The following is a 24,660-nucleotide window of genomic DNA, read 5'->3' on the forward strand; positions in this document are numbered from 1 at the left end:
AGTTGAAGGTTGTCAAACATGGATTTTACACATTAGAACATTCGTTTAATAGTGTGTGAATCCACCCCTGGCGCGAATACACTCGACACATCGTTGCCTCATGCTGTTGATCAGACGTCTGAAGAACTCTTGGGGAATGGCCTGCCACTCTGCCATAAGAAGTTGACCCAGATCATGAAGGTTATCCCGAACTCTCCTGCCTAATTCGTCCCAGGCGTGCTCTATTGGGGCCAAGTCAGGCGAATATGCTGGCCAATCCATCCTGACGATACCTTGTTGTCTGAGAAAGTCCGTTACCACCCTGGTGCGGTGGGGTCTGGCATTGTCATCCTGCAGAACTGCCCCGCCGCCAATCTGCTGAAGGCCTTGGAGAACCAACGGCCGGATAATCTCATTCAGATAGCGGATTCCATTCAGATTGCTATCCACCACATAGAGGGGGGTCCTGTGGTGGATAGAGATGTCGCCCCACACCATGACGCTGCCACCACCGAACCGGTGACGTTGTCTAACGTTAACGTCAGCGAAGCGCTCCCCAGGACGTCTGTAGACACGAACCCGACCGTCGTTGAACTGGAGACTAAACCTGGACTCATCAGTGAACATCACTCGACCCCACTGAACACGTTGCGACCGCAGATGAAGCGTGCACCAGTTACGTCTGGCCATTCTGTGACGTGGTAGGAGTGGTGGTCGAACAGCCTGGCGACGGCAGCGTAGATTATTGGCTGTCAGACGATTGCGTATGGTTTGATCAGACACTCGAGTTCCAGTCGCAGTCCGCAGATTGTCACGTAATCGGCGTGCAGTGGTTGTGCGTTGGCGTAGAGCCATATTGGTGATGTAGCGGTCCTCTCTATTTGTAGTGCTTCGGGGTCTTCCCGAACATGGATGATTTCGAACAGAATTCGTTGCTTGGTACCGTTGCCACAGTCGGCCAACGACACTCTGACTGACACCAAGTCTCAGAGCAACATTTCTTTGCATATTGCCATCCTGAAGCCAAGCAATAGCCCTTCCTCGATCTTCGATAGTCAGTTGAAGTCGTACCATTGTCAAATTTGGAGTGTGCACCGTACACGAACGCAAGCTCCAATTATACGGACATTCAGCATTGGGAACATGGAATACACGTGCAAAGCGTGCAAATGAAGCGCTTTGTGAAAAAGCAAGTTATGGGCACTTAGCAGACCTTTCGCTTTCACCCTAATTTACGTGCAAATGTAAGCATGTTTTCGCCATTAGAACTAGTCGAGTGTCAATGACAGTGGATTTTAATTCATTTATGGGTTGCTTAGACCCACTTTCGTCAAAATGGAACAATACCATGCGTGACATTATGGTCTAGCTAATATAATTGACATTCAGAAAATAATGTCGAAAATATCGTCTGACCCTTAAATTCTTTTGAGTAGTATATATATATATATATATATATATGAACTTTTAATGTTATTATTACTCAGTATGTTTCAAATTGAATTGTAAGTATTGTCTGTTATTACTTTTACGTTCATCTAGGTATGAACAAAAAAATCATCCGCAAACTTATGTGAGGATGGCTTCGCCGATTCACAGAGTTTACGGATGATTTATTTTGTTCATACCCCGATGAACGTAAAAGAAATAACAGACACTCCTTAAATAATAATAATAATAATGATATATAAATATATATAGAGTGATGACGGCTCTGTACAGGACGTTCCTACACAGGTCCGTCTAGTATTTTATATACTTAGATATGGTGGAAAACACATTAACAGTAAAGAAAATAAATATATTTTGTATAATACTCAATGCATTCATGTTGACACTGTATACAAATGTGTGTATGGGTAAACAGAACGGCACCTACCTTCAAATCCCCCGTTTTTAAATTCCCACTTTATGGATATACATGTGACAGCATAAAATCTCTTCTTTTTTTTTACTTTTCCCAATTAGATAGACACTAAGAAAAATGCAACAAAACACCTTCTGATGCACCTGTAATAAGCGGTCACCTGTCTAACGTGGCCAGCGGCCACCTAAATCGCTAAAATACCTGCATTAAGCGGCCACAGTAAAGTTTTACTCTTATATAAAAGGGATATTTTAACAACAGCGATAAGGTGCAGCAAATAACCGATCTTCACACCTTCAGGAATACTAGTACCCATTCATTCCCGACATCTCCACTGTGTATCAATTAAGGAAGTATGAATCTGACATGCATCTAATTGCCTCTGGGCAGGCTAGGCTTGACATTTGTAGATTCACTTACTATAACAATACATCGCATGAAGTCGGAATTAAACAATTAAATGGCAGTAGATTAATTAGCAGTACAGACGGTAAAACAAGAAACAACAACAAATGTTTTAAAGACTATATATGTGGCAACCTGTACTCAGCGGCCACCTGTTTATCTACTCCCTTGTGTGGCCGCTTAAGACAGTATATATATATATATATATAGCCTTTATATATATATATATATATATACTGAAGGCCAAAAGAAACTTTACCATTTTCAATTTGGAATTTAAGAAAAAATGAATTGTTTTTAAAAAGTAACTCAATCCAAAACAAACACAACAATAATGTATGCAGAAAATTATACCCGCCCACTGCACGTTTTGGGTGGAACACACAGAAAAGTGAAAAACTTGTGCACTATGAACAACAGCAATTGCACGTGCAATAAGGGTATAAAAACGGTTTAGACGGCATGTCAGACATCCACACAGATAAAAAAACCACCATAGGAATGCCACGACTGACACCAGAACAACGCGAGAGAGCCCTGGGTATGATACAGATGGGAGCCACTCATGCCCACATCGCCAGAACCTTCGGTTGTTCCTGTGTTACTGTTACAAACTTGATGCAACGCTACAGGCAAACAGGGCAGACATCAGACAGGCCAAGAACAGGCAGACCCAGGGTGACTTCGCCCCGTGATGACTGGTACTTGCGTACCTTGCATCTACGAAATCGCTTCCTGACAGTTACGTCATCAGCAATGAATGCCTTAGGTCACAGGGTTAGTAGACAGACAGTGGCCAGGCGACTCAGGACTCATGGAATAAGGGCTTACAGACCATATAGAGGACACTTACTGACACCACAACATCGTCTTTTGAGATTGACATGGGCTAGGACTGTACGACGTTGGCAGCGACGTGATTGGCTGTGGGTTCTTTTCACTGATGAAAGCCGGTTCTGTTTGTTCAGAGTTGATGGAAGATAGCGTGTGTACCGCCGTAGGGGAGAACGAGTGGCGGCTTCTTGCGTTCAGGAGGTCGTGCCATATGGTGGAGGGAGTGTCATGGTGTGGGGAGGTATCTGTGCACAGGAAAGGACACCATTGGTCATCGTTCACGGAAACTTGACAGCTCAACGTTACAGGGATGACATTCTTCGTCCAACTGCAATACCATTTCTCCAACGGCAGCCATGTGGTGTCATTTTTCAGCAAGACAACGCCAGACCTCATACAGCCAGAATCGTACAGAACTTCCTTAGAGCCAACAACGTAAACGTATTGCCGTGGCCTGCACGCTCCCCAGACATGTCCCCCATAGAACACCTCTGGGATGTTTTGGATTGCCGTGTTCGACAACGACCACACCCTCCAGCCAACCAACAGGAACTGATTCAGGCCCTTCAAGAAGAATGGCAACGCGTCCCACGTGACCTCATCAGACGAATTATTGCTTGTATTGGGGCAAGGGGTGGTCACACACGCTATTAATGTGACTTGTTATTGGACTTGAGTGATTGTCTGTATGCTTTGCATGTCGTCCATGAAATTGAAAGCTCGATTTGTGTACACCACCTCGCTTTGGGAAAATGTGATGTCATTATCATATGCTGAATGACACTCATTTTTAGTTATGTTAATGTTGACATATTGATCTAGTCAATATATTTTACCTCATGCGACTATCTTTTGTTGTTTTTACACCAGAGTGATTTAAAACTATGGTAAAGTTTCTTTTGGCCTTCAGTATATATATATACATGTACATGTATACTATGTGTGTATGTGTGTGTGTGTACCCGGTATATATGTGTGTGTGTGTGTGTGTGTGTGTGTGTGTGTGTGTGTGTGTGTGTGTATATATATATTCTCTCTCTCTCTCTCTCAAATATATATATCGATCGATGCCATAACCTGTCGATGCCATAACCTATGGAATCTGTCAAATGATTTGTTTATACTTTTTACGAGATAGTCTTTTAATCTGGCGTTATCAAAACCCTCGGGTACGAGTCACAGAGACTTTGTCCAAGTTGTTGCACTGCTTTTTAATTTGAACCATTCCACTGTAAATTTCAGCGGACCGTTTTCTACGGCCATTATACCATCTAATTCGAAATATGTACATGTTAGTTGCCAAAGTTTAAAATCTCCTACGAAGCTACTCAAGTCGCCCATAACAACCTGTCTGTCACGCCCCCCAATTTGTAAATAGACTAGTTTCAGTCTATTTTGTCAAGGGACGTTACTCTTCGCGCGCATGCGCAATAGGAATGCGAAATACCTCTATTGACAGTTTATTACACTCTAAATAGTAGATACCAACATTAAAAACAAAATGATTGTAACTTCAAAACTGTTTGACTTACACTTATTTTCGTGTTTTAAAAATATAAAAAAACTGCCCAAAAAGGGCCAGACTTTACATTAGAAATCCCAATTCCCCAGAAGTAAACAATGGATTAATTCAATATTATAATGTTTTTATGTAGATAGGCAGTAGAAATTAAATATAGAATTTCAAGAGTTTCCACTTAACCTATGAACACAATTTTTTCATGCGATTAATCCCCCTGGTGGGCCTAAATATCTACCAAATTTCAGAAATTAAATATAGAATTTCAAGAGTTTCCACTTAACCAATACACACAATTGTTTTAATACGATCAATCCCCCTCCCCCCCATGCACCAAATTATAAAAAATTTCAGGTAAACAGCCCAGAACCTTTTTCAGAAAATGACAAAACAGATGGCTTAAAAAAAAAAAATAATAATAATGTTTAACCGCAGGCGGTAATAACAGATTCCCAAGCTGTAATAGACATTATTGTATGTTATTTAATATTGCAATAACACTACCCACCCACCAACCCATATACATGTGCATAGTTTCAAAATTTCAGCAAAATCGGCCCAGAACTGTTTGATAAACAACGTATAACACTTTTTACAAACCCACATACTAAAGCTGATATAGCTGCTTTAAGAGTACACAATCTCTGGACAACAAGGCCAGCTGTCCTAGTGATATGGATTGCTGACCACTCACACACAGAGTGAGCAGTGATCTTTATTGCCAGCTCTATTGCCAGCTCTATTGCCAACTCTTGCCAGCTCCACAACTGGCCAGCAAATATAGTTAATACATGTGCAGATTCTATTTAGGTAGTGCTGTTTTATTTTATTTAAATGCTAATTAATTACAGCAATAATTACCCCCACCCATCCCACACACACTGTCACCTATTACTCATAGTTATATATGTTATTTAATTACAGTAATAATCCCCACCTCCAGCACACATACACGCACACACTGTCACCTATTACTCAGACATATTTATGTGTTATTTAATTAATTATGGCAATAATTACTCACCCCAACCCACATACACACACACACTGTCACCTATTACTCACATATTATCACCTAACCAGTATAACTACCAAATTTCAGCCAAATATTTAATTACTTCCCTATATTTTTATTTAAATATTAAAGACATTGACCGTGTCTACAACAAAATATGTTTCAGTCTATAAAAAGTTTGGTGGTAAGTTGCTGGATAATTTTAATTGATTTCTTGCAAATATCGCCTGTTATTTTAGTGTCTGTTCTCACTCTTGCTATTTGTCACTCTCTATCTATAACAATGTATCTAGTGTCTCTGGTTATATTTAATTACTCTATCGGGTCTGGGTAGGGGGAGTATCCTTAGATTACCCTCGTTTTTAAATGGTTCTATTTTTCCTTTTTTTTATTTGCCACCTTTTTCTACTTTCGAATGATGGGTATAGATCTCCAGTGCTAAAACATTCACCTATGCTTATAAATGTCTCCTATTTATTACTTAATAACCCAAGAATGTTGTATACAGTACCAATGAGTTTTATTATCACTTTTAACTACCAATATAAATAGCCGACATAACAATCCTTTCTGTAAATGTGAGTTGTCTTCAGTCTGATATCAACAAAAGTCGTGATATTTTCAACTTTTTACACAATAAAAAATCTTCAATAATTTTGTTGCAAAAGACACATAGCTTACCTAAGAATGAGAAACAGTGGTCAGCTGAATGGGGTTACAAGACTCTGATGCAACAAGAAATAGTGCTGGTATTAAAATACTTTTAAGAAATAACTTTGAATATATACAGTCAATCAAATTATAATTTACGATAATAGCCGATACATTATTTTATTTCACTTGTCTCTACTAAATTTATATGATCCATTTTCAGATTCACCTGGGTTTTTTAATAACCTCAAAGAACTTTCAGAAAATCACCCACATTCTATTATTATGGCAGGAGATTGGAATGTTGTTAAAAAATACACAAGATAACTATAAGTACAAACAGAAAAACTATTTTATCTCAAAACAAAATAATAGGAATAAAGCACTATTTATACTTAGATGATCCATAGAGACTATACTAAACCCTGATAAACATCGGTATACATGGTAGTAGAAAAAATTAAGTAAACAAAAGCAGACTGGACTATTTTTTAGTATTGCTCACAGTTTAATATTTTACACATTAATTAATACAGCAGTAAATTAGTAATCCTAACATATAAATTTTATTTTTGTCACCTTTAAAAATTTAAAGATACAAACTGTTTAATTTTCATTTACAAGTTTATTATGCTCTAAGGAGTAGATTACAGCAGTGAAAACAATATTGTTGTAACTTCAAAACTTATTGACCCTACACTGATTTTCGCACTTTAAAACTGAAAAAAAAAACCCCTGCCTGAAAGGGGCATGACTTAACATTAGAAATCCCAATTACCCAGGAAGCAAGTAGCAGATTCATTAAATATTTCAACACTTTTATGTAAATAGGCAGTAGCAATTGAATCTAGAATTTCAAGACGTTTTATATGTAAATTTTATAGAAACTGACATACAATATAAAATTTGTGATAGAGGCCAATACACAAAAGCTATAAACACATTTTTTTTAATACAATCAATACCCTTGGTGGGCCCAACTACCTAACAAATTTCAGCTATATGGGCTTAGAATGTTTTTCACAAAATAACAAAACAGACGGCTGAAGAATTTTTTTTCATAAAAAAATGCACATAATTCACGATAGAGGCCAATACACATAACCTATACACAAAATATTTTAATACATTCAACCCCCCCCCCCCCCAAAGGGACCTAATTACCTACAATTTCCATGAAATTGGTCCAGAACTTTTCTCAGAAAATGATAAAATAAGCAGCTTAAAAAAAATAAAAATAAAAATAATAATAATATTAACAATAATAATAATAATCCCGGCAAAAACAATAAGTTCCCAGCTTTGGCTTGGGAACCTAATAATAATAATCCCTGCAAAAACAATAGGTTCCCCATCCTTGGCTTGGGAACCTAATAATAATAATAATAATAATACTTTATTAAAGAAAGTATTTAACTCAAGGTAACAAAACTATTCTCCCCGGGCCGGCCTTCTCTATACTAATCAAATTACAGTTAATAGCAGCAAACTCAGGACAGTCTCTTTACTAACTTACATACATGTATATGCATCCTACTCAATGATAGATACTATACATACATGTGTACATGATTCATCAGAGTTGTCAACTTGTAAATATTTTAAGGTGTGAGATTATCCTAAAGCTGGGGTCCTATAGGGCTGTAGGGAATATAGAGTAGCATGGGGCAAAATTAACTGCACCTAACGAAAAACAATTTTTACTGTTTATTACATATAGTAGTACATGTTAGCAATAGTTTTCGCAAATGACATATTTCCATTATTAACATTAATTTTGAAGATGTTTTTGACATACTTAGCATTCATTTCACAATGTAATAAAAGCACTATTCAGACAATCCTATATTACTGAAACATAATAATATAGGATTGCACCAAAGAGCTCTATAATAAGGGGATAAACACTATGCCCAAAATAAGAATACACAAAATAAACATGTCATGCTCAAATTAAGTACAAATATGCTTGCTTCAAAACATTTTACCTCAATACCATGCAGTGAAATGTTATACTTGAATTAAAAATGAAATAGCTTGAAATATATTTCTGAATATCTCCAACCTTTCAGCATATGTTAATGACATATTGTGCTAAAAAAGACCACATGGTACTCATGCAGAACAAATTAGTGAGATCTATAATGCCCTGAACTTTGGACATAACATTTGACTTATGGATTGTGAGAGCATGATTTATTAATGAAAAAAAACACAAAAAAACAGTGAGTGTCACAGCAAAAACTTGAGTTAATTTTGACAGGTCTACATCTAGATACCTACCTACCTACACACACATGCATGCAGACAAACACAAGTTGTATATGTAAAATTATAATATCAATACACATAATTATTTCACCTAAAATACAAATTCACAACTGTTTTTACCATACCTTACATAGTACTGGTGTTTTCTCGATATTGTGTCCATAAAAAAACACAAAAGAGTACACTACAATGCAGCCCAACAAAATTATATTGTTGATGTCAGGTGATGACATTTTAATGATCCTGTATAAAAAATAAAAAATAAAAAATCAACAACATTAATAAACCTCATCTTCTGATTCACATAGTTTGTTTGATTTGATGTGACAGTTATGAAATAGTAAACTAGGCAAACAAGTGATTCTGTGCACCATATCATTTGGTTATACTGGGCCCATGAAGATTGCACCCACAATAATATTATGGTCTAGCTGATTGAAATACATTTACATACATGTATACGGTTTGAACATTGCATGGCATAAATATTTTCATTCATTTAATGAATAATAGTATGTACATGTATGCTACAGTAAACCTTGAGTGTGTTGCACATATTGACCCATACATATTCCCCATTTTTAATTACTTTGAAATTCATGTGCATCTCACTTAAAGTCAGACTGGGCCCGGTTTAATGAAGCGGTTATAACTCCACTTACAACATCGCTAGCCTTGGTATCACCAACATAAACTGCAATGTTGGCGAACAATGAAGAGGTTACATTGGAAACCGATCGACAGCACAGTGATGGTCATACTTTATAATACCTTCTCACCAGGCTTAACTGTTATTCGCTATCACAAGCTGAGCAAAGGCACAATGTTTCAACATGAGAACACATATTTCGAGATCGATCAATTTGAACAGGAATATTGCATACATTTGTTCATTAAAATGACAAGTAAAATTAATTATAAAACATGACGATCTCCACCCCATCCTTAGTTACCCATCACCCCTTATTCCGACTGTAAGTCATGTACAGTTAATAATATGAATATTCAAGTCCCCTTAAATATTATCATATAGTTTAGTAGTTTACTACTAACGAACAATCACTTTTGTTTGTCATGCTATGACTGTATAATTTATATCGTCTATGAAAAATGGACAGTATATATAATGTGCAATGTTGCCCATTTTATGAAAAAAAAGTAGAAATATATATATCAAAATGGTCGCATGCAAGTCTTTCGCTGTTTCCTAAAACTGCCAAACTGAATGTCACTATCTCTTTAATTGAAGTCATCAGGCTATTTCTCGTTCCAGGAAGTGCAACGCAATTGGTATATCAATTAAAGGCCATGGTATGTGCTACCTGGTTTGTGGGATGGTGTATATAAAAATATCCCTTGCTACTAATGGAAAAATGTAGCGGGTTTGTTCTCTTAGACTATATGTCAAAATTACCAAATGTTTGGCATACAGTTGCTGATCATTCATAAATCAACGTGCTGATTTTCTGCTGTTGTTAAACAAAACAAACTTTATTTAACTCATTTGAAGTAAAGTTTGTGAGTTGTTTCAATAAATGTAACATGCCCATATGAACCAGGCGGATGGGGTGTAGGAGCCGGAAAGGGGGCGGGGGGAGGTGCTATGCCCCCTACATGTGGTCCAAAACATTCACTTTGATGTGCTCTACTATAGAGTGTATATCCCAAACATACAGCCTACACACGCACACACTTCACATATCATTGTTTCTTAGTTTTTCTACCTAGAAAAAAAGCCTAACTGACTTCCAATAAAGTTACTTATGTTTTTTGGGGTTTCTTTTTAAACTGAGCTCATCATTCAACAAACAGAAAACAGTTGGAGGTTTTTTTTATTTTTTTTATTTTTTTATTTTTTTTGGTTTCTTTAACAATACCACTAGAGCGTACTGATTAATTAATCAGTGATACTGAATATTTTCTTCAAAGGAAACCCGCAAAATGTTCCCAGTAGTAGCAAATAGTATTTAATATACCAGTCATGGAGCACTGGATGGGATGGAGAAAGCACATAGGCGTAGCCAGATGGATGAGGGCAACACAGCCTCTCAATCATCTTTTTTTCTTTCCACCATATAACAAATATATATATATATATATATATATATATATACATTGTATTGAGGTGTGTGTATATGTGGGGGGGTGGGGGGGAGTACGCACATTGGGCATGGGCCAATTACAACACTGTCTATGAGTCGTGGTATGGAGCGACAGAAAATATAAAAGGCAGTGAGGAGGGAGAAGTGTGAAAGAGAGGCCATGGCCCTCCATCTGGCTAGTCTAGTGGGCTGTGTAGTGATCCCCACCCCCATAAAAAAAATCTAGATACACCAGTGCTTAGGATAGTACTAGCTAAACCAAATAATTTCCAGCTGGGTCAAAGTTCAAAGTGCACCACAACTCCTGTGATTGGTGATAAATGTGAGTGTGTTGGATGTAATAAAATTAGTTTCATCTGAGCAGAAAGTGTATTCAATTTAATTTCATCTAGTACCACTGTGTCAAGTAGCCTTGTGCTTAAAACATGTATGGGGTACCTGCAAAAAAAAGTACTCAAATTTTCTGTTTATAACAAAAATGAGCCATGAAAGGTACATGTACCATTTTCTTCAGTTAATACTTTGAGGTAGGGGTTGTAGTACTGATATTTATGGGTCATAGTTTGGTTGATATATTGCATATAGTGTTTTTAAACATAGGCGATGGTGGAAACACAGCAGAAGTATGCATCGGATGTACATGGAAATCCTGGGGTTACCTGTCACAGCTAAATATAGTCTGAGACATTGAGCAATTTTGGTATCGTGGCCACAAAATCGTGGAGTTGTCATAACTTTGTTATGTGTGCACGACTGTATAACCACACAGTAGATAGTACAGCTTTTTGCTGTCACAGCTTATAACCATACTCATTAAACTGGGCCCTGGTGACATTTGAAGCCAATTAAAATATGAGTCGGAAAGAAAGGAATGAAAAAAAAAGGACATTCAAAAGACGATATTTGCCAAATAGTTTAAAAAAAAAAAAAATCATATTGACGTTTGTATAGTTTTAGCTTGAATGCGAAACGATAAACATGAAAACATGAAACAATTTTTTTTATCACATCAGTGAAAACCCCCCACAAATTGTATATATTTTACATAATTGAATAAATAATATAAAAAAGGAATAAAAGTTATGAATTTTAATTCCCATATATGTATAAAAAGTACGAGTATTCAGTACTGTGTCCTGAAAATTAATAAAAGATGGCACCATTGAAGCATTTGACAGCCTGAGCTAGCACATTTAGACAGAGATTAATAACGTCATCGTTGATTGGATGAACTTTGACCTCTACTGGTTCTGGAGATAACCAGTACATGCAGCTGTTCTGCTTACTCCCACTTGTTAACAAAAAAGGTGGAAACCTTTTGTTAATTTTAAAATCCTTTATAATTATTGGATACACTACATTGAACAGTCAACAATAAATACATTTATAGATTATTTCAGTATATTTTATGATATTTCAAGCAGTTAGTATTGCACAAAAGTTGAGATCTTGCTTCGGACTAGACACTCAACCTGACGGAGCTCTGTACATAGATGTTGACAGGTGTTGATTGTAACCAGCTGCAAACTCTGGGTCCTTTGTTTTAATGGGCGTTCGAGGTGCACCAAATCCTCAGTAGGTGGCGTTACGCAACAACAGGGTTCCACGTGACTCTATGAAAAACAAGGAAGTAAACGACTTTGCGTCTATAATATTTTGTAAGAAGTTTTATAAATAATGCCTTCTTCGTGTTTTTGTGTTCCTCAATACCATGAAAGAAGGAAACTTTCCAAGTGACAAGATATTGTAAAACAAAAGACGGATTGTTGCTATGAGATACCGGTAAGACAAATGACACTTGAAAGTCGACCGTCAGTGTTGTTTGTTTTTACAGACTGCATATATTCTGTGACAGAAGATTATAAAACATGTAAGTCCTACTGAATTTTTATTTTACTATTTTCTCCTGTAGATTCTGTTAGAATATAGTTTAGGTAATGCTAAAATATAAAATATTAATAACACGATGATATGAATTTTTTTCTTTTTGCTTAAAGGCACACTATCTCTATCACTGATATTATCATCAGTTTGCATGTGCTATTTTTTCACCACTTTTACATTATTTAGGTCTAGTCTACTTGTCAATTGCAAGTACACATTTAATTAATCAATCCTACAATTAATCTTTGCATAATTAATGCAAGGATATCAAATTGTAATACAAAGCCTCTCAATCTTTTATATAGAGCCAGGACATAGACCAGTGGTACGGCAATCACCTAATGTGCGGTAGGTTTAATATTTATTTCCGCAATGGGTCCATTGGGCTATTTTTCATTCTATCCAATGTTCCACAATTGGTGTAACACAGGTTGTGGTATGTACCATCCTGTCTGTGGGATACTGCATATATAAAAGATTGCTTTCTGCCCAGGTTTCCTCTCTCATTATCCGTGTTGTCCTTAACCATATAACCTTACATACATGTGTACCATGCATATAATAATAAAAATTTAAAAATAATATTTGGATAGTGGGGGTGTTATTGTGGGGTTTTTTTTTCAAATTACTGGTAGGATATACATGTATTATATTTGTTTGCACAGAATCATCCCCCCCCCCCCCCCTCCCCCCAACCTCCTCCCGGCATCTTTATACTGATTCCAGTAATAGTATTATACTATATAAATTCTAATGTTATATTTTTATAACATCTTTTATGATGTTGTTTTGCCCTTGTTACCAGTTTGCCAGTCATTTCACATTTTTTAAAGATTTATAAATAAGGAAAGAAAAGGAACAATAACCCAGTAACACTCACTCCACCCAAATATTATTTTAATATTATTTTGTGTATATTTGATAGATGTTTGATTGTGTAAAAGCTGCAAGTTTCTTTTCTCACTATTCCAAGTGCCAAAAATACCATACATGTATGTCAAATACTAAATACTAAAGTACCTATACTATAGGATCTGCGGAGCCTCTTTAAACAGACATTCCTGTTTCCTATTTGTTGATTTAAAAATAAGTGCAAAACATATTAAGCTTAGCTACATGAATAAATGTTTATTTTAAATTGTGTACAAAAACGACTTGCTAGACTGGTTTCCTTTTTCACGTAGGACCCTATTTTCGTGTGGCGTCACCTGGCGTTGACTTCACCTCGAAGCCTCATTGGAGTATAATACCTTGATGGCTCTCTCACCAAGAATGGTGTTATTGTTAACATCTGTTTAATCTCTTGAACGGCTCAGTGACTTTTTTAAATGTATAGCCTAGTGGCTGTGAATTGACACTACTGTATAGGTCCGACTTCAGTGACTGGCAATATATACTTCAGTAGACTTTAAAATCACAGACGTCTGAAACACCAGCCACATTGACCACTATTTATTTATTATTTTAAATCATGCACGAGATACCGATGTCTGGGCAGACAGGTCCACTTGACGGGTAGGAATTTGTTCCAATAATAGAAATGGACAGGTGCTTCGGACCGACAAGAATGACAAAAGTGGGACCAGCAAACACACGTTTTTAAAAAATAATTTCGGTCTCAGAGATCGAGAATCAGTCCCAGACTGGGAAAAAAGGGCTTTTCCCCACCCCTGATATATATATATATATATATATATATATATATATATAAATATATATAAATATATAAAAAATTGTGCACTTTGTGACATGTTTCGCAATTTGGTGTAGTGTTATAGGTATGGCAAAAAGGTTTTCAGAAATCACTGCATACAAGTTGGGGTAGTCCCCTGGGCCCCGTTCCACGAAGTGATCTTAGCACTTAGCTACCCTATGTACTTCAGTTGATTTTAGGGCTAAGATCGCTTCGTGGAACGGGGCCCTGGTGGCCTGTATGCACAAAATCCAATATGACAGCTGTGGGAAAAAGAGAATGTCACATTTCAGCTCCTGATAGCTCTAGATCCTTGTATAATGACGTTTTTATATGTTTTTTGGTGCGAGGAATCATTTTCTGAAGTCATATTTTTATTTCTTGGATATACTAGTATACAAATAAACAATTTACAATTACTAAAAGTTAGACACTTAAACTGTCAGTACGCGTAACACATTTTACATTTATAGCATCAGACACAGGTGTTGTCCAGGCTAGACGAACATGATTTTGTGGTGTCATGTGTTGCTTTGAATGTTGAAATACTTAACACTTAATTATTATCTATGAATAGGTATTTCTCAAGTTCTTCACCATTCATCCGCTACTGCAATTTGTCATTGTTTTACAAGGCAACACAGTTGTCGCCTCTTTGTTATTAACAAGGCGAAGGCAAGCTATCAATGCACAGTTTGCCTACTGGCATGAGGCCCGTGTACACAACATGGCCTTTATAATGTCCAAGTTGTGGGCCATGGTTAAGATGACAAAAGACACCCTAACAACCTCATTCCATTAAGGACTATTGATCCTGTGACTCATCACACCTCAGGAGAGCACTATACATCCTGCCACGACCATGTTTATATACATGTATGTTTCCAAAGGTATTTTTCTGCCATGGACAACAGGACATTCACTGGTGGTGGCTACAACTTTTGGGTCCTACATGTACATGTATATAGGGTGTTGCTGATCGATGCTAGTCATTTTGTGCTTTGTAAATCGGAAAGCTTTAAAAATTGATTTTATATTCATCAGGTGCAGATTTAGAACGTTTTTGGGGAGGGGGATCATAATATTAATGTAATGTAGTTTGGTGGTGTTAATGAACATGATTCCTTTCCCATTGCATATTAATGTGACCTGGACTATATCCACCTATATCGTGCCTTTTGATAATATCCCCACAAAAGACAACCTAGCTATAAGCATACAGTGTAAAGCTAAAATCACAGAGTAAAACAATACAAATGATACAGGGCTTTGGGAGGACACTGCATGATGGCTGACCACAGATTTTGCACTTTTATTTTGTCATCTAGAAAGTTTGGGGTGGTTGGGCGAGTTAAGTACTTGTTTTTTATTACTGAGAAAACCTCACCTTGTTTTTCTATATTTGATGTTACAAGTCAGAAAAATTATGTCTAGGAGAATTCCAAATGCGGCTAGGACACACATGCTGATGTACACTGGAGGTGACACTTGAATTGATTTGTAAACTGTTTTTACAGAATCTCTTGGTACTACTCCTGTAAAAAAAGGAAAAAACAAACAAAAGAAATCAGATCTGGATGATCATCAATATATATAAATTGATGTCGCTACAATGTCCATTAATTTGTAAAGACAGCTTATCCACTGTTTGTCCTATATATTGCATACAGCATATTTTGCAAGTCATAAGATAAATAACATTTCAAGAACAACATGTCATAAGTATGTTTTATGGGATAAATGCATCCAGTTTGACTGAAATAATTTGTCAATTTTATATTTACTTTTGCCACATTTGAATGCAGATCTATTTGTATTAATATCATTAAACTGTAGTTTAGAATGGACAAGCATGTCTTTAAGATTGAGGGGTCTTTTAAAAGAAACAATTGGTTAGCTTTGTGCTAGTACATGTACTTTGAGTTTAGTTGACTGTTCAAGAATTCCCCAATACCTGTGTAATATGTGACCAATATTTGGTAGGAATGGGTTGTATATGTTACGACGAAAGGTATTATTGGGGGTTGTTTTTTGTTTAGAAGTAGATGCAGGTGATTTCTTTGGGTCCACTTAAAGTTTTTCCTATAGTGTTATTACAATGGGAGGAGGGTAAAGTCTATTTAAACTTTTTAATTCAGTTTATAACGTGTCACTGTTCGAAATGATTCGGGTGTATCTTTTAGCTTAACTGAATGGAATTCCTTATTGACATGCTTTTGGGTGAGCCGATTTGAAATGTAAATATTGGTGTGTATTGTTGAAAAAGACCCACTATCTGTTTTAATAACATCAACATCTAAAAAAATGTCACTTTATTCCTTGAATATGTGTGTGTACATTTAATGGTCAGGTGTTGTTCATTGGCAGACTGAATTAATTTATTTAGATCTTGCTGAAAATGGTCCCAAATAAAGAATATGTCACCTATATATACTCAACAACGAAGGTTTAGCTAATGTTAAAAGAAATGGCATAACATTTATAAATGAACCTATACTCTGTCAAAAAAGAAACGCATAGGTGATAGGGAAAGAAGAAAAGTGTTTGATTTTACAAAATACAGTTTTTTTGTACAATGTTGCTGAATGACCATGTTTGTTAATGTTCCTAGAATGGGACAGCATGCCCAAATGCACCCTAAAACAAATTTAATGCACGTTGTGCGACAATTGCAGGAAATTGGCATGAAATGGTCAGATTTTGGCGAATGCACGTGAAACTCGGGGAAAAGATTGGGGTAGTGATGGGTATTTAAAGCTGCAATGCTCACAATGGTGCCTCATTTCCATTTCGACGTAGACGAGTTACAAGATGCAAAGACTAAGCCTGCCGAATTGAAACATTGCAATAGGTTGCCTCCAGTTAGGTGAATAGCAGTCAGCAGTTGCACACCACATGAACGTCCATCAGAGCACCATTTCACATCTCTGGGACAGGTACCAGCAGTTTCAATTAGCTGAAGACTGGCCCAGAAGTGGAAGACCTTGCATACCAACTGCAGCACAAGATTGCTACATCCAGGTTCTGCATTTGTGTCACTGAACTGCCACAGCAACAAACACTGCTGGACGCATACCTGGTTTGAGAAGGATGACTGCACAAACCATTTGGAACAGACTTTGAGAAGCTGGTTTATGGGCTACATCCACATTTATGTGTTCACTGGTGCATGAATGTACAGCGGTGGAACTTGGGAAACTGGCGGCGAGTATGGTTCAGCGACGAGTCATGTTTCCTTCTACAGTGACGTGATGAACGACGTGTTTACAGCTAGACACCGCAATGAACAACTGCGTCGCCCATCTCATACACTGGCAGAAGTGAACTTGTGTTCGTACAAGGCAACCCGACAGCTGTACGCTACCGGGATGAAATTTTTCGCCGTCACATGCTTCCAATGTTGGATCTACAGAGAGAACTCTTTCAGCAGGACAATGCCAGGCCGCATACGGCACGTGTAACAATGGATTTCCTACAGAATGAGAACATAATGTGCTGCCATGGCCATCAAGATTGCCAGATCTCAACCCCATTGAACATCTATGGGACAAACTGGACAGACGTGTACGCCAGCGTGACCCGGAGCCTCAGATGCTTCCGCAACTGTCACATGCACTGCAGGAAGAATGGGCTGGGATTCCACGCGCCCGGATTCAGAGACTCATTCAGTCTATGCCAAGGAGATGTCACGCAGGGATTGCTGCTGCTGGTGGCCACACAAGGTACTGATTTCAGCGCCCTCATGCAACGCTGTTTGGCGACAAAAACGCCTCAATAGCAGGAACACTGTCACATACTCATGTCAAATTTGACTGTGATACGATCATAAATAATGAAATTATGCCACTTTGTATTAAAGAGATAATTCCATGAATATTTTGCCTATGCGTTTCTTTTTTGACTGAGTATATTTTTATTAATTAGTATTCACATCTGAAATGTTTACCATTTACAAACAACATAAACTCATCAACCTTTGCCTTAATTAACACAATAGGAGGACCTGGTTTTCTTTTAAGTTTATTCAACCTTGGGGCAATTCCGCGCTAAAGTGGACATGGAGTGAAAAATTTAAATCACGTTATTACTTATATATTAAGATTGTTTCTAATGTAAAATTATCTGGAGAATCCTAATCTGGTAAGTAAAATATTGTAAAATAAATGGATGTGGTTGACTTTAGCCATTTTATGAGGATACCGTCACACTAAAAATATGACATTCCCATAATACACGCCTATAAATTTGTGTACAGCAGCCATGTAATTCAAGGTAATATTCTATTTATTAGTGTTTTTGTTTTACCACTAACAAAGTACAACATTGAATGATTCACTTTAATAAAAAGATAGTTTGTTTTAGATATAGGTGAAATTAGAAAACATGGAACCAATTTGTAATTCTGTTACCGAAAACAAACAAAAAGTTAGATTATATTGTTCATATATATGTAATCAAGGAATCAACTCATATTCTCTGAGTAAATGTTAATGAACATAATCATACACCTTTACTTTCAAATTCATGCATTATTAGTAAAATTATAGCTGTCAACATAATGTAATTCCGTTACCATAGTTTTGTAATTCCGTTACCATCTTTGGTATATTTTGTCAAGAAGCACTTTAGTATAAACCTACATAGTACTAAAATGCTGTACTCTTATCCATATAGTCATATACATCAAGTGATGTACCAATAGGAAGATATATATATTTTTTAATTTTTAATCCACACGGTAATACATATAGTACTAGTAGTGGCACCAAATGCATCTGAGGAACACCCATAGCAAATATAAGTCATCCATTAACAATATATACTGAACAAAAAAAGAAACTTCCGATTTGTACATATAGTATTTGTTGTGTTAAAGAATTCATTGTGTAATGAAATTATATAGGTAGTATTAGCCTTGAACTGTATTATCAGGATTCATGAATTTTATCGATTATTTTTGCACTGTTAATCATCGACAACGTGAAATTCAATTTGCACGTGCATGCATGGTTCGACATGTCCCGTGTAGTATTCGGTCAATTTGTTTTACTTGTCTTACTGACATTGTTGTCAAGTGAACGAAAACACTTCAAAATTTGTAAAAACAAAAATGTTTTTTACATTGTAGCATTTTTAGTAAGATTTCGAATGACAGGAATGCGTGTTACAACGCGTGGTCAAGACCGCTATATCATGAACACGCATTTGCGCAATCGATTCCAAACTGCCACTGCTACTGCTGCTAACACACCTGAGCTTCAAAATAACCGAATCAGTGGGCAAACTGTTCGTAATCGTCTGCGGGAGAACGGTTTACATGCACGACGTCCTTACGTCAGATGCGTTTTAACGCAACATCATCGTCTAAATCGTCTTAATCGGGCACGTGTACACACTCGTTGGATACGGCAACGCTAGAATACCCTTCTTTTTTCAGATGAATCCAGATTTTCTTTACAACGTGGTGATGGCAGGGTGCGCATCTACCGTAGGAGAAATGAACGCTATGCTGACTGTTGTGTTCTTGAACGAGATCGTTTTGGGGGTGGGGGTTGTGTCATGGTCTGGGCAGCCATTGCCCATGGTTATCGTTCACCACTAGTCGTCATTGATGGCAATTTAAATGCTCAACGTTATCGCGATGACATTCCTCTGTTCCATAACAACGCCAACATCTCGATTTTTCAGTATGATAATGCCACCTCTCATACAGCTAGAGACACTGTAAATTTTCTTAGGACAAATAACATTGATTTCATTGATGACTGGCCCTCTAAAAGTCCTGATCTCAACCCCATCGAGCATGTCTGGGATAGTCTGGACAGACGATTGAGGCGTCGTCCCAACCCACCTGCTAATGTCAACGAACTTCGTCAAGCGCTCATTCAGGAATTGAACAATATTCCACAGGCAGAAATCAACACTTTAGTCAATTCTATGCGCCTGCGATGCACTGCAGTGGTCAATTCAAGAGGTGGTCATACCCGTTAAGTGGGTGGGTTTTTTTTTAACCCCTACCACACTTGGTCAAAATTTCTCCCAGTTTCTGTTAACCTATGGCCATGATTTTTGCATCAAACGATGCATCATGGAACACTCTTTAAACGCATATATAACAATTATTCCCCCGGTTTGTTTTCATCAAGTTATATATGTTCAAGCAAAGTTAGCGGAAGTTTCTTATTTTGTTCAGTAGAGAAATTAATAAAATCTTATCAACTTTAACCAAGCAGTATTATTTAAAAGCTTATGCTGACTAAAAATCAGCAAATTCATGAAAAAATAATCAAAATTTACTAATATTATATCGGGCTCGAAATATGAAGTAAAATATGGCCCACCTTTATTATTTTTTTTAAATTGCAGGCCAAAAGAAACATGGACAGCACATGGTGTATGTAGGGTTTGGGACAGTGTGTGAAAAATTAGGACCTTTGAGATATATTTTAGAGCATTATAAATAGGGATGGGATGATTATTCGACATTACCGAAAACCGCGGTTTTTCGCCCATGGTTCGGTGCACTGTTTCACAATTTGCAAACCGCAGGAAATTTCGATTTTTCATTAATTTTTTTTAAATGATACATGTATAAATGTTTCTGCACCTTGCTGGTAATCCCAATGACCTGAAAAGTATTTTGGCCGATCACAGCATTTGATTCCCTTAAACCTGACATGTTTGCATGGGAGATAGACCTGTGAAAGGTGACGTTCGGATCCTGCCTGGGACCATAAAACTTGTAACCTCCCAAAATAGGGAGGGACTGACCTCAGTGATTAATCCGCGGAGAGAATAAACATTTTAAGTACATGTATGTTTCATCCCAGTCGTCAAATTTTTTAAAAAGTAAACTGTTAACTTCAAGAATTATAAAATGGTGACCAATATTTTAGTCATATTAAAACTATTCAACATTGCTAATTTCTGTAAGTTTTTATCAGGACAAAATCGTCCACTGATCCTGAACTACAATGTACACAAACTCCTTTGCACTTGTTTTTTTTTTTTTTTTTTAAATAATTCTTTGCAGATTTTTTTTTTTTCACTTTCAGTATGATCAAAAAAAATAAAAATAATAATAACTAGTTAAATAATTCACTATTATATATTATGTGCATGTACTTGTGCTTGCTTATCTTTTTTTTTTTCTTTTTTCTTTTTTTTAAATAAGTGATACCTTTTTATGTAACTTGTGTCGAGTTAAATAATCAACAGTAGGCCTATATATTATGTATACATTTGTGCTTATATCGAGTAATCCATCAAGGATTTGACATTATCAAAATAATAATAAACATTACAGAAATATGTCTTGACATATATCTTTCTTTTAGACTTCTATAATATACTCTTCAAAAGAAGAAACGCAAAACCACATTGTCGTAACATTTGGAGAATTGATTTAATTATTGAATGGTGAGTCCGATAATTACCAAATGTTGCAGGATTGTTCACAATTCACTCTAGTCCATTGTGAGTAAGTGATAGGACACACCACCAAGGTCAAGGTCATCTGGAGTCAATACCGGGTGTGGCCTCCGCGTGTGTTGACAACTGCCTGGCACCGCCTGCCCATTGAAGCAACCAGAGTACGGATGACGTCCCGGGGGATGGTGGCCCACTCGGCCTGCAAGGCTGCTGCCAGCTCGGGCAGGATCTGGGGCTGTGGTTGTTGCTGTCGGAGGCGTCGGTCCAACTCGTCCCATAGATGCTCAATTGGGTTCAAATCCGGTGATGTTGATGGCCAAGGAAGGACATTAATGTTGTTGTTCTGTAGGAAAGCCGTTGTGAGACGTGCTGTGTGAGGCCTGGCGTTGTCATGTTGGAACACTGCGTTGGCGTTGGCCATAACTGGAACGATGTGTGGCCGGAGGATCTGGTCAATGTAGCCCTGTGCATTCAGGTTGCCCTGCACGTGGACCAGGTCAGTTCTGTCAGTGTGTGAGATGGCTGCCCACACCATGACACTACCCCCGCCGAATCTGTCCACTTCCTGCACGCAGTTTGCCGCATAACGTTCACCACGACGCCTATACACGCGACATCTTCCATCATGACGTCGGAGCAGAAATCGGGACTCGTCACTGAACCACACCTGTCTCCATCGCAGTTGAGGCCATTGTCGATGAATCTGGCACCACTGCAGTCGAAGTCGACGGTGTTGTGGTGTTAAGATGACACCTCGAACTGGACGTCTGGCACAAATTCCTACCTCACGTAGGCGGTTCCGTACGGTCTGGTCGGATATCCTGCGCAAACCTGGTATTGCTGCGGCTGTGGAGGTGGCAGTAGTCAATCGTTCCCGAAAGTGGCGTACCCGGATGTAGCGGTCCTGCCCGGGGGTAGTGACCCGTGGTCGACCGGATCTAGGGAGGTCACGTGTTGATCCATGTTGCTGGTAACGGTCCCACAGTCTGGAGATGGTGCTTGGGGACACATGGAATGCCCTGGCAACGGCCGTTCTGGATTCGCCTGCGTCTAGTCGGCCGATGGCATTGTTTCTCTGCGGTTCACTGAGACGTGGCATGTCCTGGATTGTCAACTGTCGGCCAGATACAGAGGCCAGGCAAGCGAACACCCTGCACTTTTATACTGTCGGTGTTCATGTTGCATGTGCAGACAACGCACGTGCAGTGGTGACATGGTTTGCACGTGGCTGCGTTTTTGCGAATATTCACATTTTGGAACTTTATTGTACAGTAGCTGCGTTTTATCGAATGTAACCATGGGAATGTGTTTGGGACATGCAATCATAGGCGTCGATCCAGTTTTAAAAGTGGGGGGGACTGATACATATACATATATTTTAATTTTTTTGCAGGGGGGGGGGGGTCAAGGTGCATCGCGAAGGAACGGTGCACTCTCGATGGCCTTCGCACAGATGAGGTGCGTGATGTGTGCACCGCAATGCGTGTAGTTTGCCAGTGGTTGTACTTTCTTGATCAGTGCTTGGCAGCCTTGGTATTTGCCCGACATATTGCTGGCTCCGTCATACGTTTGCGCTCTCAGATGCGTGATTGGGAGGTTGAGTCTGAGCAACGTGTCTTGCAGCATATTGCTGAGGCTGGCACCAGTCGTCTCAGATACGCTGTACAGACCGATAAAGTCCTCGTGAACGTCGTAAGTGTCGTCTATATATCGCACGCATATTGCCTCCTGTTCAACGCCTTGGATGTCTTGGGTTCCATCGACAATGACTGCAAAAAGGCCCACGTTCTTGCAAATATTTCGCAGCACCATGTGTGCCATGATTTTTAACAGTTCGTTTTGCACGGCAACGCTTGTGTATGAAGTTGTGCGTGTCAACCACCTCTGTAACACGACGTCATCGTTGCTCCGCAGCTCTAACAACTTCATGAAGTTACCGTCGCTTGACTCTTTGCCGCGTATTGCCAGTCCCTGCTGCGCTAGATACTGGACGGTCGTCACAATCTTCAGCAGAGCGTTGCGCGCCTTCGTTTGTTCTTCAAGATGGTGCGTACTTAACTGTGCGTCAACGTCGTTGTTGGAAGACCGGAATTTCAGGTTGCTATGAGAAATATGTGCAGATGTCTTTTCGTGGATTTTGAATTTCTAAATTGCCTTCTTCCAGTTGCAAAATCCCTTGGAAACAAATGTGTCCTCTGAACACCGCGCCATGCCGGCCAAGTCCATGCATACTGCTTCAGCACAAGTAAAGCAGAGTACTCCGCTAACGTTAGCGTCAAAGTGGAGCCATGGAAAGCTATCGAACCACGCGCGCTGAAAACATAGCGTTCGTTTAGCGAGCCGTTGCACCGGCATGCAGTTGACGTCCCGTGGCTGGTACGGCACTGGCGGTAAGATGGGCAACCGTGTCTGAGAAGTGACTCTTTTCTCTGTTTTTTCTTTAACATCTTCACCAACAACTTCGACATTGGAATCCAGTGTCGTCCCTACTCGCAAAAGAGTCTGGGCATGGCATGGTATGGCAGTGAAGAACTTTTTAATGTCCATGGTAGTTTTTCTACGGTATACCATCTCCGTTAGCGTTTCGTCCTGGACGATGCAGTTTGCCAAATAACCTGCGTGTAATTCATCAAATTCGAATTGTTGTATCAAATAGCATGTCAAAATAACCGGATATAAGCCTATGGGTACAATGATAATTGACGAATACATTGTATGCAAAATATTCGTTATTAGATTCCTGGAGACTGGAGTAGTTGTTTTTTTTCCGACGACGATATCAACCACGGCCGGTCTATAACAACTAAACTAGTGACCATCATCTACCTAGCGCGCATGCGCTATTGGTAGTTTGATCCGATGTCCTTGTTTCAAAATAAAATAAACGCATTTTTTTCAGAATAAAAAAAAATTAATAATAATTAAACAATATTATTTACTTGACAAATTAACAAATATCGCTAGTAACCATTATTTATATAACTTTCGTTCCGTCTTTCCTTTACGTGT

At 38.2% G+C, this 24,660-nt stretch overlaps 1 protein-coding gene across 1 annotated transcript in view; it reads right to left on the reverse strand.

Annotated features, from left to right (window-relative positions):
• Positions 1–3,100: 3,100 nt before the first annotated feature.
• Positions 3,101–24,660, reverse strand: part of LOC121369987 (gamma-aminobutyric acid type B receptor subunit 2-like) — a 39,089-nt gene continuing 17,529 nt past the window's right edge. Inside the window, exons 5-7 of the mRNA XM_041495069.1 lie at positions 15,608–15,755; positions 8,667–8,784; positions 3,101–3,649 (exon numbers count right to left, since the gene is read on the reverse strand). Of these exons, the coding sequence (XP_041351003.1) occupies positions 3,101–3,649; positions 8,667–8,784; positions 15,608–15,755 (815 nt within the window). The remainder of the gene's footprint in view (positions 3,650–8,666; positions 8,785–15,607; positions 15,756–24,660) is intronic.

This window comes from Gigantopelta aegis, chromosome 4, assembly GCF_016097555.1.
Source record: "Gigantopelta aegis isolate Gae_Host chromosome 4, Gae_host_genome, whole genome shotgun sequence".
NCBI lineage: Eukaryota > Metazoa > Mollusca > Gastropoda > Neomphalida > Peltospiridae > Gigantopelta > Gigantopelta aegis.